Source organism: Ochotona princeps, chromosome 4 (assembly GCF_030435755.1).
Source record: "Ochotona princeps isolate mOchPri1 chromosome 4, mOchPri1.hap1, whole genome shotgun sequence".
Taxonomy (NCBI): domain Eukaryota; kingdom Metazoa; phylum Chordata; class Mammalia; order Lagomorpha; family Ochotonidae; genus Ochotona; species Ochotona princeps.
The window spans coordinates 48,660,989-48,676,113 of NC_080835.1; the positions used below are offsets into that span (position 1 = coordinate 48,660,989).

Consider the following 15,125-nt stretch of genomic DNA (forward strand, 5'->3'; position numbering starts at 1 on the left):
TCAATTTTTCTTGGTCTCTTTCTAGACTGTTTACAACTCTCCATAACCACCTTCCGTTATCCTTCCTATTGCAAAACCAAACTTTGTACAGACCAGGAGACCAATTTTCTTTCTTGGGCCTTCAAAATATCCTATTTTGAAAAAAGAAAATTCAATTCCTTTGACTACTCAGACTTTTGGTATAATTATCAGCAAGAGAAATGCATATAATCTAGAAAAAAACAAATGCAGCCAAACATTTGGTAACTTATTAATCAACAATGAAGATAATGAACAGCTTCTTAGCTGTTAGAATTAGTTTTTTATGAAGACAGATTCATAACAAGACTGACTTGTCCTTTTTTTAAAGTTGCTCATGCCATCAAGAATTCTAGCACACACCAGAAGCAAGACAGTTATTTCCAGACCAAATGCAGAATGTAAAGCCTGTCTTCATCATTTTGCTGTTAAGAAAGATTTTATTTTTACGCTGATCACAGCAATAAAAAAAAAATAAGTGTTTGGGGAGAAAGACTATAAGCAATCCTTTAACTGCATCCATTCATTTTAACAGACTGACTTTTGTTCTTTAAATCACTAATGAGCATCTTCCGTGCCAGGTATTATATCAGGAGCTACAAAGCATACGCTTCAATCACAGTTTGACTTTCAAAAAAAGAGCAAATGCAAGAATGATTTAAGTTAAGGAAACCTATTAGTTATATGTTACAGTAATTTATTTCATTTAAAAATCTAATTAACTTTTCAACATATTTTGAAAAGGCTTTTGACAAAAATTCAACATTCCCAAAAAGTGCAGCTCATTATCTATGAGAATAAAACTATTTATAAAAGAATAGTTACCTCAATTATGACATTTTTACTAAAAAATAAACAAAAACCCATTGTAAATGATAGTAAAGATGACTATACAAGGATAACTACTTAGCCTCCAATTAGAACACCTATGTCTCACATGAAGTATCTAGGTTCAATACTTTGCTCTGGCTTCTGACACCAGCTTCCTGCAAGGCAGCATGAGTGATGGTACAAGTAGCTAGATTCCTGAAGTAAGCTAGTTCCAGGTTTCTGGTTCTGGCCCAGCCTGCAGGATTTTCGGGGAACAAACAGATGGAGAGGAGCCTTCTTTCGATATATAAATAAAAAGAAAAGAGAGAACTTAACAAAAGACAACTAAATGGAGCCAGCACTGTGGTGTGGTTTGCTAATCCTCAGCCTGAGGAGCTTGCAGCCTGGGCAGCTGTTCTGGTCTTGGCTGCTACAACTCTCTGCTAAGCTAATGGCCTGGGAAAGCAGTGGAGGATGGCCCTACGCTTTGGGCCCCTGCACCTGTATGGGAGACATGGAAGAAGCTGCTGGCTCTTGGCTTTGGACTGACCCAGCTCCAGCCATTGCAGTCACTTGGAGAGTAAACAAGCAGACAGAAGATCTTTCTGTCTCTCCCTGTCTCTGAAAGTCTTTCATGTTTAAAAAAAAATTAGTAAAAGAAACTACACAGCAAAATTTAAATCTGGAAAAAAGTAACTACGATATCAAAGATATAAGACATTAGAACTAAATTGCATCTTTGCTTTGACTACAACTTCATGAATTCTACATGCACGTAACAACTAACAAAACAAGAATACAGTATTTGAATGTTAGAGGAGCAGCTATCTTTTCATATTTATTTCCATTAAATTATAACAAAACATCATTTATATTAAAAATTATCAAAAAAAATTACAGAATGGGAGGAGGTAGAACAAGACTGGAAATGTGGGCACCAAATAAACAGAGGAATTGATTGAATTCCACATGCCACCAGCTGTCAAATCATAGTTCCTGTGATAAGACAAGGGTGCTGCTGGTCCATCCTGAGCCACTCACTATACCAGGCCAGGAGAAAGTGCCACCTGGGAACCGTCAAACCAGCTCAACAAGTTTTTTCTCTCAGGCCAGCCCCTCCCTGCCCTACCCCCTTCAGCACTCAACATTCAGACCTGGTTTCACCTGCTGTATAAACACTGCACACTGAGCCACCATTCCCATGTTTAAACAGGCTGAGAAAGCAAGCGAGAGCTGTTGCACGGGTACAGAAAGGGATTTTAACACATTAAGCCACTTCAAACCCGACAGCCTTCAGCCCCACCTGCTCTTACCTGTTGAAGCATTTCTTCAGCAGCATTGAGTTTCACCTGATGTCCTTCCAGACACACTTCCAGGTCCCGAATCTTCTCTCCTTGGGCTTCCACTTGGTCTGTGAGGACGCTCACCTGTTCCAGGAAACAGAGCAATGGTGGAGGAGCAGGGACTCTGAATGGGGCAGGACAGGTGAGCTGTGAAACCACACCAGTGACTTGCATGCCAGGAATAGCCGTGCTTTTTGGTGACCAGCAGGTAGGGGAAGGGTCCTGGAAGAAGGCAACTCCAGATGGATTCTTACCTTACCAAGCGGTCTCAGGTGCTGCCTGAATGACGGTCACATTTCCTGTTCCTGACAGACTCAACAGTAAAACAGTCAACAGCCACAAGAGCTGCCTCTGGGCTGGACTCCTGCTCCTTATTCCTCTTATAGGGCAGCCGACCTCAAGGCATATCTCCACTGGCTTGCCAGGGCTTCTGCCACCTCACGTGGAAGTGCAATCCAATGATCTTACCTCTTTCATAAGGGTACAAGGACTGCTCACCTATCAGGTAAGTGTTTTGAAGCAATTAAGGAATGTGGGACGTAAAGGGCATGTATTAGCACTGTCAAAACTTGGCTCCAGAAAAGCTTTTGTGCTTCACAGGCCAAAACATGACTCTAAGTCATAAATACACAGAAGCCACATTGCACATATAGTGGCAGAAAAAAAAAATTCCTTGTGAAGAATCCTGACAAGTTCCACTGAAATATAAATAAAACACTTACAAAGTTATTTCAATCACATCCTAAGCAGACACTAAGAGAGTTTATAGATCCTTCACATTAGCAAACTTCCTCTGAGGTTCTTTTTATTTTTTAAGAGATAATTTAGAAGTGGGCATTGTGACAAAGCGGGTTAAGCCACTGCTTGGGATGCCTATCATCCCATATTGGAGCATCAGTTCATGTCCTAGCACCTTCACTTCCAACCTAATTTCCTGCTAATGTGCCTGGAAAGTCAAACGATAAAGTTCCTGTTAAAACAGAGACTAAATTCACATTGGAAATTAAGTTTTTCATTCTCCTGTTCCCAAGTCACAAATGTACTATTGAAGCATATTCCTAGAGTTGATGCAGTATGTATTAACTTTTTAACTGTAATCCAAAAATGGGCTCCTTCTAGGCCCTGATCCATAGGATCCAGTTTCTGTCTGAGAGGGATGTTTTATAAGGACACTTTCATGGTCTGCACCATACTTTGAGGCCATATGTTGGTGCAAGCAAGGGAGTGGGATGTGGACTCAGCTTTCTATAGAGTCCAGTTCAACTATGCATACCCACAGGGCTGTAGAGACCTCAAGAACTTTAACACTGACCTCCATGGCTGGGAATGGAGGGGGTAGAAAATTGAGACAAAACATACACAGATGATAGAATGTGACCTCCAGTCAACATTTTTTGAGGTCTTATTGCTAACAATATTCTTAGGTACTGAATAAAACAGACATTTAAAAAAAATAAATAAAAAGCATGAGATTTCTTGCTTTAAGGAGCCATAATCAAAAACTTTGATTTCATTTTTAACTAATCTTGGAAACAAAGTATTTTATTATGGGTGATGTGCTTTGTGCTTTCCCACATAGACCCAGGGAAACATTCCAGACCAAAAGCTCCTATTAATTCAGCTTGGTAGAGCTGCTGTGAGAGTTAAGCAAGACTCAGCCAATCCTGCTGAGGGTTTGTCTAACCACCTCCTGGGGGCCACTCTGGGATGGGCATGATCACAGAACAACCTTGAGAGTATTCCCCCCAGGAACATAAACCACAAGGGACCACCTCTGACTTCTTTACTGGTAGGATTGTGTTGGGATTATTTAAATAGGAATCATTCAAGACTTCAAAATTTTACAAAGCCATGCAAAATAAAAGTTTTATGACATGGGACTATTTTTTTATTACATTATAATCCTTCCTGCATAGGATCCTGCTTCAAAAGCTGGTCATTTCATACTGTTTGCTGCAAAATTCTCAATTTGCAGTTTATTTCATTAACATGTCATCAGAATCAGGCTTCAAATAATACACCCTTCAAAACATCTGGGATAAATGTGCCCTGCCTCTTGTCTGCAGGCAGTTCAGGCACCATCTCTTCTCGGGCTCCCTGTCACAACAGACCCCCAGCTGTTCTCCCCACACATCAACCACACTCTTCCTCAGTGTGTGGGTAGAACTGTTCACCTCCCCAGCCTGGAATGCACTTTTGGGTGGCTTCTGCCCTAGTTTCCTCTTCCTGGCAGGGAGTTCTCCCCTGATTACACAATTTTTATTCTGCTTTTTCTCCATCATACTTATCACTGCCTCAAATATATATATAGGTTTGTTGACTATTCACTCACACACACACACATGAATGGAAGTTCAACAAGAACAAGGACTATTGTGTTCATTGCTGCAATCATTAGAATCTAAAACCAGAACCTGACAAGTCATGGACACTCATTACTTTATAATTAACAAATCAATAAAGGTGAGGGAGGAGAAGGATGTAAAATTGTGTATTTGCTATGAATGTAATTGTTCAATAACAAAAGCAGCACAGAAAAATGTTGAGAAAATGGCCACCATGCTAACTTGTTTCCTTAAATTCTCTTAGTATTTCCAACGTTTATAAAATAATTACTATTATGTTCATGAAATAGAATTAAAAAAAAAGAAGAAAAGAGAAAACCACCAATAACATAATGAAACACACTCACTGCTGTCTCACAATCCTAACATTGTAAGCCCACAGCTTGGGAAGGGTGCATGAGCCCCACCTCCATTCCACCACAGTCTTTCTCGCTGCCCTTTAAGCTGTTAAAAAGCTGAAATTTGGATATTAATATTTATGCTATCCAAATAGCTAATTAACATCTGATGTGCACCAGACTGAGTAAATGCTTGCTCAATCAATTTACATATTTGAGAGCTAACACATCAAAGAACTGCTACTTCACTAACGGGCTTCCTGTAAGAATGTCCAACTTTATATTCTACCAAGGAACAAGAGATTTCAGAAGTAGTGATTTGTTCCCTTACCTTTCTCCACAGAAGCTGTGGAGCTTCTCTCTTCAAAACAAGAAAGCCAAAGCAACTTGGTTAGCCCAGCTCACCAGCTCCAGGTGGTCTGCCATTCAAGTGATCAGTATAGTTCGGCTTCTTTTGATTAGACCTAATTTCTTTAGCAAATCCCCACCACACCCCACTCCATCCCACAGGAATATATAACACTGTAACCCTTTTTATTAGTGATGTGAGGATGTATTTTATTTCCCTCTTAAGCTCCCAGGGGATGCTGTTCATTCTTAGCAGATAGCAAACAGCCTGGTCACAGGTCTTCTAATGTGGAGAGGCAGGTGCCTGGTAGTGGATGGTAGATAAACGAATGAATTCACAGTTCCCAAAGTCAATCCAGAGCTAAATAGTGCCTCCACTCACCTGCTTCTTCTTTTTATGAAAAGTCTATCTTGAAAACATACACTTTGGAGGGCTGGTGTGATGGCTCAATGGCTAAATCCTCACCTTGCAATCACTGGAATCCCATATGGGAATTGGTTTATGTCCCATCTGCTCTACTTCCCATTCAGCTCCCTGCTTGTGGCCTGGGAAAGCAGTGCAGGACGGCCCAAAGTCTTGGGATCCTGCACCCACAATGGAGACCTGGAAAAAGCTCGCTCCTGGCTCCTGGCTTCAGACTGGCTCAGCTCTGGCCACTGTGGCCATTTGGGGAGTGAACCACAGGCTGGAAGATCTTTTGCTCTCTCTGTACATCTGATGTTTCAATAACAAATAAATAAATATAATTTTTTTAAAAAAGAAATAAAACATATACTTTGGGAACAGAGGTACTGAGATAATCCCTTGTGTTTCTCTCCCACTTATGGGAAATAACAGAGCTGTAAATAAGAAAATAAGATGGGGGCTGGGGTTGTGGCACAGTGGGTAAAGGGGTCACCTGTGATGTTGACTTCCCATATATGTGCCGATTCAAGTCCCAACTGCCCCACTTTCAATGTAGTTCCCTGATAATGACTTAGAAAAAGCAGTAGAAGATGGTGCATCCACATGGGAGACCTGGCAGAAGCTCCTGGCTTTAGCTTAGACCAGTCCTGGCCATCGTGACCAACTGGGGAGTGAATCAGAAAACGGAAGATCTCTGCCTTTCCTTCCATCTTCTTCTCTATAACTGATTTTCAAATAAATAAATCTAAATTTTAAAAAGGAGAGAATAAAATTATTCTCACCAAGAATGACTTACCTGTAATATGAGGGACTCCTTATCTCCCTCTAGACGTGCCAAGCGCTCCTGGTAAGTTTCATTACTAGCAGCACTGTGATGATTCACCTGGGGATAAAGGCCAGGAGAAAAGAACACACTTAAGTTGAAAAAACATCTTACCAACTTCCAAATGGACTCTGCAATGTATGCAATTTGTGAGAACAGTTTCACTGATTATATGTATAAAACCATCCACCATAACAGGAAACCACAAGACTTCAAAACCACCACAAGGAAGACCAGACCTGCATGCCACTGCAAGGTGTGTCTTGGAAATTGGCATAGCCACCTCTCACATGATCTCACCCTTGGCTAGAAGGGTCTTGATGGAGCTTCAGATCCAGCAATGTTTGTCCTGACTGGACATGCCAGGTCTGGCTTAGCTGGAGGCACAGGAAAACAAAAATGAGGGTCTCCTTTTAGAGGTGACTAATGAGTCGGTACCATTCTCCAAGAAACCTTGTGTGAACAACTCCTACGGAGGCACTATCTCCAAACTCTCACACCAGGATTCTCCATTCTCCACAGCCAAGGCACATTTTGCAGAATGGAAACACATGAACATGGAGAATATAACACAGTAAGTACAAGGTTCTTCATCTGATCACACACTTCTTCCTATCCCAATCCTATCTCTGACAAGGGCTGGGCAGCCAGCCTGGCAGGTCATGTTTCAATGGCATGAGAGCTGAAAGATGCAAACTAAGATTAAACATTTTGAGAAGAATCTAAATCTCAAAGGATAAGCAGATGGCAAACACAGGAAATGCAAAGTAGCCAGAAACTAGAGAAAACAGGAAGGCTGGAGGATGTGAAATGACATGGGAGAAAATGCCCTGAGCTAGAAAGGGGAGTTATCACTTTCTAGCTATGTCTGACCTGGCTGTAGATAGTGATGTACAAGATAGGAAGTCAGAGAAGCTTAGAGATGACCCACCTTTATCTTGAGCCCATTTCTTTTCATTACAGCTTTTATCATGGGTTTTCCAACCTCCCACCATGACAAATGGCAATTCCTTTCTTTAGCTAGCCCCCTTTCCAATACAACACCCTGGATAAGAGCAGGTGACAAAGCCAGGCCCAGTTCTAGAGCAGAAATGAGAACTAAACACCCTGCTTTCAAGCCTTGGGGTTTCACTGGTGACAGAAATGTTGGCTGTTTGTTGAAGACACTGTGGGAGGACACATCCAGGGTCCAAGTCCTGTGGCAGTGTGGCAGGTAATCTGGATGGCACCAGATACCACTGCTACACCACTGTATGTTAATCCAGCCTCTCTCAAGGCTATGTACTGGTTATCATTATGGAAGCTCTTTCTTGTCACAAACGGCCTAAGTAAACATCACAAAAAATTTCTTTGCTAACAGTACTTTATTACTATTACAGCAATTTGTATTCTAGTTTTCACAGGATCAAACCCAATGACCAGCAAGAATACATTATAATGTACATTTTCCTACAATCTGATTTAAAAAATTAAATAAGAAGGGCTCTGCGCCATGGCCTAGCAGCTAAAAGTCCTTGCCTTGAACGTGCCAGGATCCCATATGGGCACCAGTTTGTATCCCAGCAGCTCCACTTCCCATCCAGCTCCCTGCTTGTGGCCTGGGAAAGCAGTTGAGGATGGCCCAAAGCATCGGGGATCCTACACTCACATGGGAGACCCGAAAGGGCTCCTGGCTCCTGGCTTCGGATCAGTACAGCACCAGCCATTGTGGCCATTTGGAGAGTGAATCATCGGATGGAAGATCTTCCTCTCTGTATATCTGACTTTGCAATAAAAATAAATCTTTAAGAAAAAAAAGATAAGAAAATAAGTCTTAATACTAGGTCAGGTTTTTCTCTGTTAAAGATGGTGATTTTTCAGCTGTCAGAGAGAACAGGAAAAGTGATTCTCTGCATGTCGGAACCCAGCGCCTGAGTCGATGTGTACATGAGACTGGCCACCATTGGAAGTGCTGTCTCTCCAGTAGGGAGTGAAGTAACCAACAGCAAAGGGTCTATCTTTCCACAAGCCTCCAGCAAGCCACTCCCATCAACTGTACTTTATTCCTGGTATACAGTAAGTAAGCCTCTTACTTTAATATAAAGTCTACCCACACAATCATCCAGAAGGGCAAATATTTTTACTAGCTGACAAAACACAGAAAGTGAGTAGGAATTTTAAGTTAAATTAGAACACAAAGTGTATGCTACAGAGCCCATAAAAAATCTTGATCTATTCTTGTGGCCGATGGAAAAAGCATGATTAGTTAAAAGACTCAAAGATCAACATGAAACACCGCACTGCCTGCTTAGAAGAAGCATAACTCTTCACAAGCAAGGAAGGCAAGAGAATGTAAAGAAGAATTCGGCCCTGTTAAGGATGCTTGTTCCACAGATGACGATAAATGAGTGTTGTTTTTTTTTTTAAGTCATTCAGGATGTTAATCCTCAGGTAGACCTCTAGTACAATACACAACTGATTTTGGGAGCTTTTTACAGATCTGATCAATTATTTTCCTCTTCAATTTGACAATTATTTCTACAAAAGTCACAGAGGGAAAACCAATTTTCTCTCTTAAACTTAATTCCATGGAAAGAACTCTTCCTGATACCATATGTCAGTCTAGTTATCTAAAAATATTATGGAAGCAATGTGATCTGTGTATCTATGAAGATAAAACACTGATTACAAACTGCTATTTCCATATCCTCTGGCACTTTGGTTGAAGAAAATCATTGTAAAATACCTACCTCTCTTGTGTTGCAGAGCTGAATGAGGACAAGAAGTTCTCCTTGAACGTATATTACCAAGAACTTAGATAAACTAGCCATGATTATTGAAGCTATACCACTTCTGTTTCCATCAAATTTGGCTTTCAAAGGCCTGGAAACATCCAAGATACCAGGAATCCATGCACTAAAACCAAGATTCTTAGAGGCAAATATAAAATGTGAACCAGAATTATCCAATCAAGGTCATTCTTGGGCCTTGAGAATGATGTTCCAGAGTGCCCTCAGGAGCAGCGACAACACTCTCAGTCATTTCTGGATTATATGTATATACATACATATATTCCTGAAATTTATAACAGCCTAAGGTGGGGCTATTTTCTAAGCCACCCCTAAGAAAGAGAGGCTTTAAGAAAATGAAGCAATTGTACAGGAGTTGTATTCCCAAGGCTGGCGATCTTTTAGTTGATCATACCAGTTAATCATCTTCAGCAATTAGGAAAGCAAAGGGTAGAGAAAACGCTTTGTGTGGCCTGGAGGAATAGGACTGACTGGCAACATTTCAGCTAGTCTCTACAGAAACACCAGTTCAGGCTTTACACCAACAGGAACGTAATTTAAACAGAATCCTATCCCACTTCTCCCCTGGGTCAGTGAGTTTACTCTTTATAAATTCCATAGGCACAGACAGCTGAATACTGCAGACTCAAGAAATAAAGTAGATTTCTGAATCTTGGGGGACACTGTATTTTAGTGAGGGATGACAATGTCAGGGATATTTAAGCCCCAAAGAAGAAACTTCATGAATTGTGGAGAACTCCAGACTAGCTGATTTACCTTATTCTCTTGCTAAGGGAAAGGAATGGCAGAGCACTGTCCTGACCAGTACTTTAATGAAACCCATTGTTTGTACAGAGTGGGCTGGATCATCACTTTAACTGTATGTAACATTATTACATAAATGAGGGATGCCACCTTCTTATAGAAGCCTCATCTCCCAGCCATCTGGTCCAAGCTTAGCTGGCTGGAATCTTTCTTCTGAATTATCAAACTTAGGAACACAACTAGATAACTGTAGTACTAGAAGACTCTGTGGTTATCAGTGGCCAAGTACTCTTCCCCATGAGAGAAGCTGATTTGCAGCAAGTGTCAGGTATGAAGACAACATGTATTGAAAAGCAAACAAACCAAGGAATTCAAAGACTGATTGCATTTTTCAAATCTGGTCCACATTGTCTAAAGGCTGAGTTTATATCCTGGTCCTTTCTGTTGGTCGCCTACAACCCTGTTTCTATTATTTGCAACCAAAAGTCCTGGCTCATTCGCTTGTCTCAAAATGTGATCAGCTGTCTAAAACTTTTTTCTTTGGAAGCAAATATAAGTAAAAATTACTATTTGGAAATAGAATCAAATTACAAATAAATTCTACATACCACTGTTTGATTGCTTGGACTATCAATTCTAAGGCAACTAAAGCTAAAACCAGAATTATTTTTCAAGGTTATTTTGTGCTGCAGGGTGTGTCTGTGGGATGCAGTGGGACAATAAGGACACCCAGGCTCCTATCTGTGTGGAATGCATGGCTTTCTGTTCACCAGCTGTTAATATCTATTCTTATTTCCAACAGAGAGCAAGAACTCTAAGACAGGAAATGAATACAAGATGTGACAGACCCATGGTGCCACCTAGGTGGTAGTAGTGGTGGTGAAGAGATGTGGGATAAGGAAAATTAAGTTTAAACAAGAAACACATATAGGATCTAAACTCTAAAAGACATAAGGCAGAAAAGGAAAAAAAAATGAGGGGTAAATTAGAGCACAGACATAGCCTAACAGCTGTTTTATGAATTATGTGTTACACACAGTGGTTTAAATGGCATGTCTGGGTGCTGGAAGGCTGAGAGTGCCATGTTTTCTGTTCCCTACTCAGTGTCTAGCTGGGGTTCAAGGCAGAGGATTCATGGAGATTTTGCTGGGGAGCTTCCATTACCATTTACAGAATTCCCACAGCATTTCCTCCCCAGAGCAAGGCCTTCTCTGCAGCAAGAGAATGAGTAGAAGCCTGGGGCTGAGGCTGCTCCATGAGACCTCTGGTAGGTTCCCTGTCTTCAGGCTTCCCATCCTTTTGGCTGAGCAAAGCTATACCTCACAGAGCAAAAAGGTCAACACCTCAGTCAGGTCAACATATGCGAAAAGTACAGAATGCTCCTTGTAGCAGGATGCTGCAATGATCCCTCTTTGTAATCTAAACAGCCTTGGAAGGATCACCGGAATGTGGGGATCACTGAAATGGCTTTGTTTAATCTAAAAGACCGAGTCTGGTTAGGACTAGCTCAATGTTTCCAGAACAAATTTCCTTTAAGGCTTCTCCCCCACTCTTCTTTAAAATATTTATTTTGTTTATTTGAAAAGGCAGAGTCAGAGAGACAGAGGAAGAGAGATGAAAAGAGAAAGTGAATCATCTTCCATATAGTTACAACAGCTAGGAACCAGGAACTCCATCCCGGTCTCCTTCCAGGTGGAAGGAGCCCAAATACTGAGAACATCCGTGGCTTTCACAGATAGATGGGAATAGAACTGGATTGGAAATAAAGAAGCCAGGTCTTGAATCAATCAGCACTCTGATATGTGATGCTGGTATCAACCTGCTACACAATGCCAATCTCTGAAAGTTTAAATTAACTCATCAATTTTGCTCAAGAGAACAAAGGAAGCAGTACTTCTAGTCAGGACACCTTAGAAATACCTACAAAAATCTGTAAAACAATCTAAGGGAACAAAACCAAATTACTTTCAGACTGGAAAATAATAATAATCCCAGATGTAGGCAATTGCTTAGGCTTCTTGTACCTAGGCAATTGTTACACTGCTGGGAAAAAGCATCCAATAGCTGAAGGGCATTCTGGACCAGGTTAATGCCAATTTTATAATAACCATACCAGTGTGCCAGCACAGCAGCTTAATTTTATAAACATATATATATATATATATATATATTTATTTTAAGATAGGTGGAGAAGGCATGAAATGTTGGGCTAGGACATGCTACCCTAAGCTCCCAGGTAAGGGAGAGGGGTGTGGGAGGTGACTGCAGACTGTCAGAGTAAAGCGATCTGGGGACATGTTGGAGTGGGAGTGACTGAGGATACTCTTTTTTTTTTTTTTTTTTTTTGGAAAGTCAGACATACAGAGAGGAAGAGAGACAGAGAGGAAGATCTTCCATCCCATGGCTCACTCCCCAAGGGGCCGCAACGGCTGGAGTTGAGCCAATCTGAAGCGAGAAGTCAGGAACTTCCTCCAGGTCTCTCACGTGGGTGCAGGGTCCCAAGGCCTTAGACCGTCCTCTACTGCTTTCCCAGGCCACAAGCAGGGAGCTGGATGGGAAGCAGGGCTGCTGGGATTAGAACCAGTGGCCATATGGGATCTCGACACGTTCAAGGCGAGGACTTTAGCTGTTAGGCTATCACACCAGACCCAGAGGGCACTTTCTTTTTTCTTTTTTTAAGATTCTATTTCTTCTTATTGGAAAGGCAGATTTTACAGAGAAAAGGAGATACAGAAAAAAAGATCTTCCATTCACTGTTTCACTCCCAAGCTGAGGCTCTCTGAAGCCAGGAGCCAGGAGTTTCTTCCAGGTCTCCCATGAAAGTGCAGGGACAGGGTAACAAGGCTTTGGGCTATCATCTACTGCTTTCCCAGGCCACAAGTAGGGAGCTGGATGGGAAGTGGAGCAGCTGGGACACAAACTGGCATCCATATGGGATCCCAGTGCATGCAAAATGAGGATTTAGCCACTAGGCCATCACGCTGAGCCCAAGGGCGTATTTGATAAGGGAGGAATGATTTCTAGGGTCTTTCACAAACCAGGCCACAGCCCTTGCAAATTAGGGAAGGGAGCTGAAAGGAGTGGTTTGGAGAGGGGAAACCAGAGGTCATGTCTAGGTCAAGCCAGAGCACCCACCCACCTGGGAAGACCTGGCCTGAACTAAATAGCATCACCTGCTGTCTACAAAAATGGGCTGGAAGCATGCCTAGCTGGACTAGGCCACAGAACACACTGTGATATCAGAGGAGGGCGTGAGCCACATCATACTAGGCTGTAGCATCCACGAAAATGCCAGGGAACCGGACCTGGAGGTAGATTCTGTAGGGGAATTGTGGGTTTGCTTCTGTGGTACTGCAGCGCTTGGTGGTTTTTATGGAGAAATGGGGGTGGTGATGGGCTGAGCCATGCTGCACCATTGAACTTACCTGACAGGAAACCACATGACACGGGAACTGGGATTGGAAGCAGGGCGGCCAGCATCAAGCTGTAACACCCACAGGCACATTCAAGGGCCAGAACTGAGGGCAAACCATGCTAGGCAGGGCACTGTCTCCTGGCACACATGAGATCCTGTGCTGGGAGCAGGCCTGGTAGGGGAACTTGGAAAACTCCCTTACCAACCCACAACTCCCGCTGAGGAGCAAGAGTGGGAATGGGAGTGTGCCAACCAGGCAAGTCTGCAGCACTTATTCGCATTTGTGTGGCCAGGCTGGGCCAGGCCTTGGGACCCCCTGGCACACATGAAACTCAAGACTGGGTATGGGCCACACCCTGCTATGCTGGGCTGCAATATCCACCAGCAAGAGTTGAAACTCCAGGTGGGCCATGCTAGGGTAAAAGCACCAGGCAATGTAAGCAAAACTTGGAGCAGGGTCAGGCCTGGTATAGGAACTCTGGGGATTCCCCTGCTAGGCTATAGCTCCCTTTGGTAAATACAAGAGCCAAGGCTGTGAGTGGACCAGGTTGGTCAAGGTTGCAGCACCTGTCAGTATGTGTGGGGCCTGGATCTGGGGGGTGGATCAGACCAGGCTGGGTTCCAACACCTGCTGGTGATCACAAGAGTCACCAACAAGTGTGGGACAGACCAAGTTGGGCTGTAATACCCACCAATTCACATGAGGCAGGTCTGGGGGTGGGTCATGCTGCTGCGCCCACTGGTGTGCATGAGAGTCAGAATGGGTACCGGCCAGCCAAGCTAGGCAAGTAGCTGGCAAATGCCAGAACCACAGCACTCCCTGTCAGGTTCAGGATCCAGGGCTGGGAACATGCCTAGCAGGAGAGCTATAGGCATTCTCCTGCTAGGCTGTATCTATTGCTGGTGAACACAAGGACTGGGGATGTGGGTGGGTCTGGCTGGACAAAATGATGTTGGCATATGTAAAGGACAAGTCTGGGGGCATGTCAGGCTGAGCTAAGCTATAGTATCCATGGATGTGCATGACAGCTGAGTGGGACATAATTGGGCCAGGATAGGCAACAGTAGAGATTGGTACATGCAAAAACTAGGGATAGGTGTGGGCCTGGTGAAAGTTACTGGGGGTTGCACGAACTAGGCCACAGCATCCACTGGCATGCCTAAGGATAAGGTCTGTGACAAACTGGCAGGGCTGGGTCATAGCACCTATTGGTTTTTGTGAGATATGAGCCAGAGTGGAACTGACCAGGCAGCTGTATCCACTATTATGTGTGTTGCTACAGGTGACAAACCAAATCTAACCCTGCACTGGCTGGCACACACAAGAGTCAAGTCCAAGGTCACCCCAGGCAAGGAATTGCCCAATTGGACCACTGACTTAAACCCTGGCCACAAAGAAAAAATCACAGGATGTGTGGTCCAACCTTGGAATTCATGTATCAGGGACTGGGCCTCCTCAGTTGTTGATGCCTGTGCAGTAGACAGCAAGTCCAGATGCACATGGGGGACATGAGAGTTAGTTCATCTAGGCCAGTAGGGGACATCGGCTACCTCATCACAGGGTGGAAAGCAGGACAAGTTGGACAATTTCCCTAGCCAAGCTTTGCAGGATCTTCCTAGGTCTGTGGAAGCACTGTGAACTTTGTCAACCAATAGACCTTGGAAAAATTTGCTCAACCCTGGAGCAATGAAAACAACTTCTTAGAATCATCAAAACTACCTAGGCCTGGCACAATAGCCTAGTGG

General features: G+C 43.0%; 1 protein-coding gene across 9 annotated transcripts in view; it reads right to left on the reverse strand.

The window, feature by feature from the left end:
• Positions 1–15,125, reverse strand: part of PPFIBP2 (PPFIA binding protein 2) — a 164,003-nt gene that overhangs the window by 60,234 nt on the left and 88,644 nt on the right. For 8 of the 9 annotated variants that reach the window (XM_058663441.1, XM_058663443.1, XM_058663447.1 and 5 more), the window contains 2 exons: positions 6,405–6,491; positions 2,142–2,255 (listed from right to left, as the gene is read on the reverse strand). In XM_058663441.1, coding sequence (XP_058519424.1) covers positions 2,142–2,255; positions 6,405–6,491 — 201 coding nt within the window. Of the gene's footprint in view, positions 1–2,141; positions 2,256–6,404; positions 6,492–6,731; positions 6,809–15,125 lie in introns of those variants that run through there. The other variant, XM_058663449.1, reaches the window with a different exon arrangement.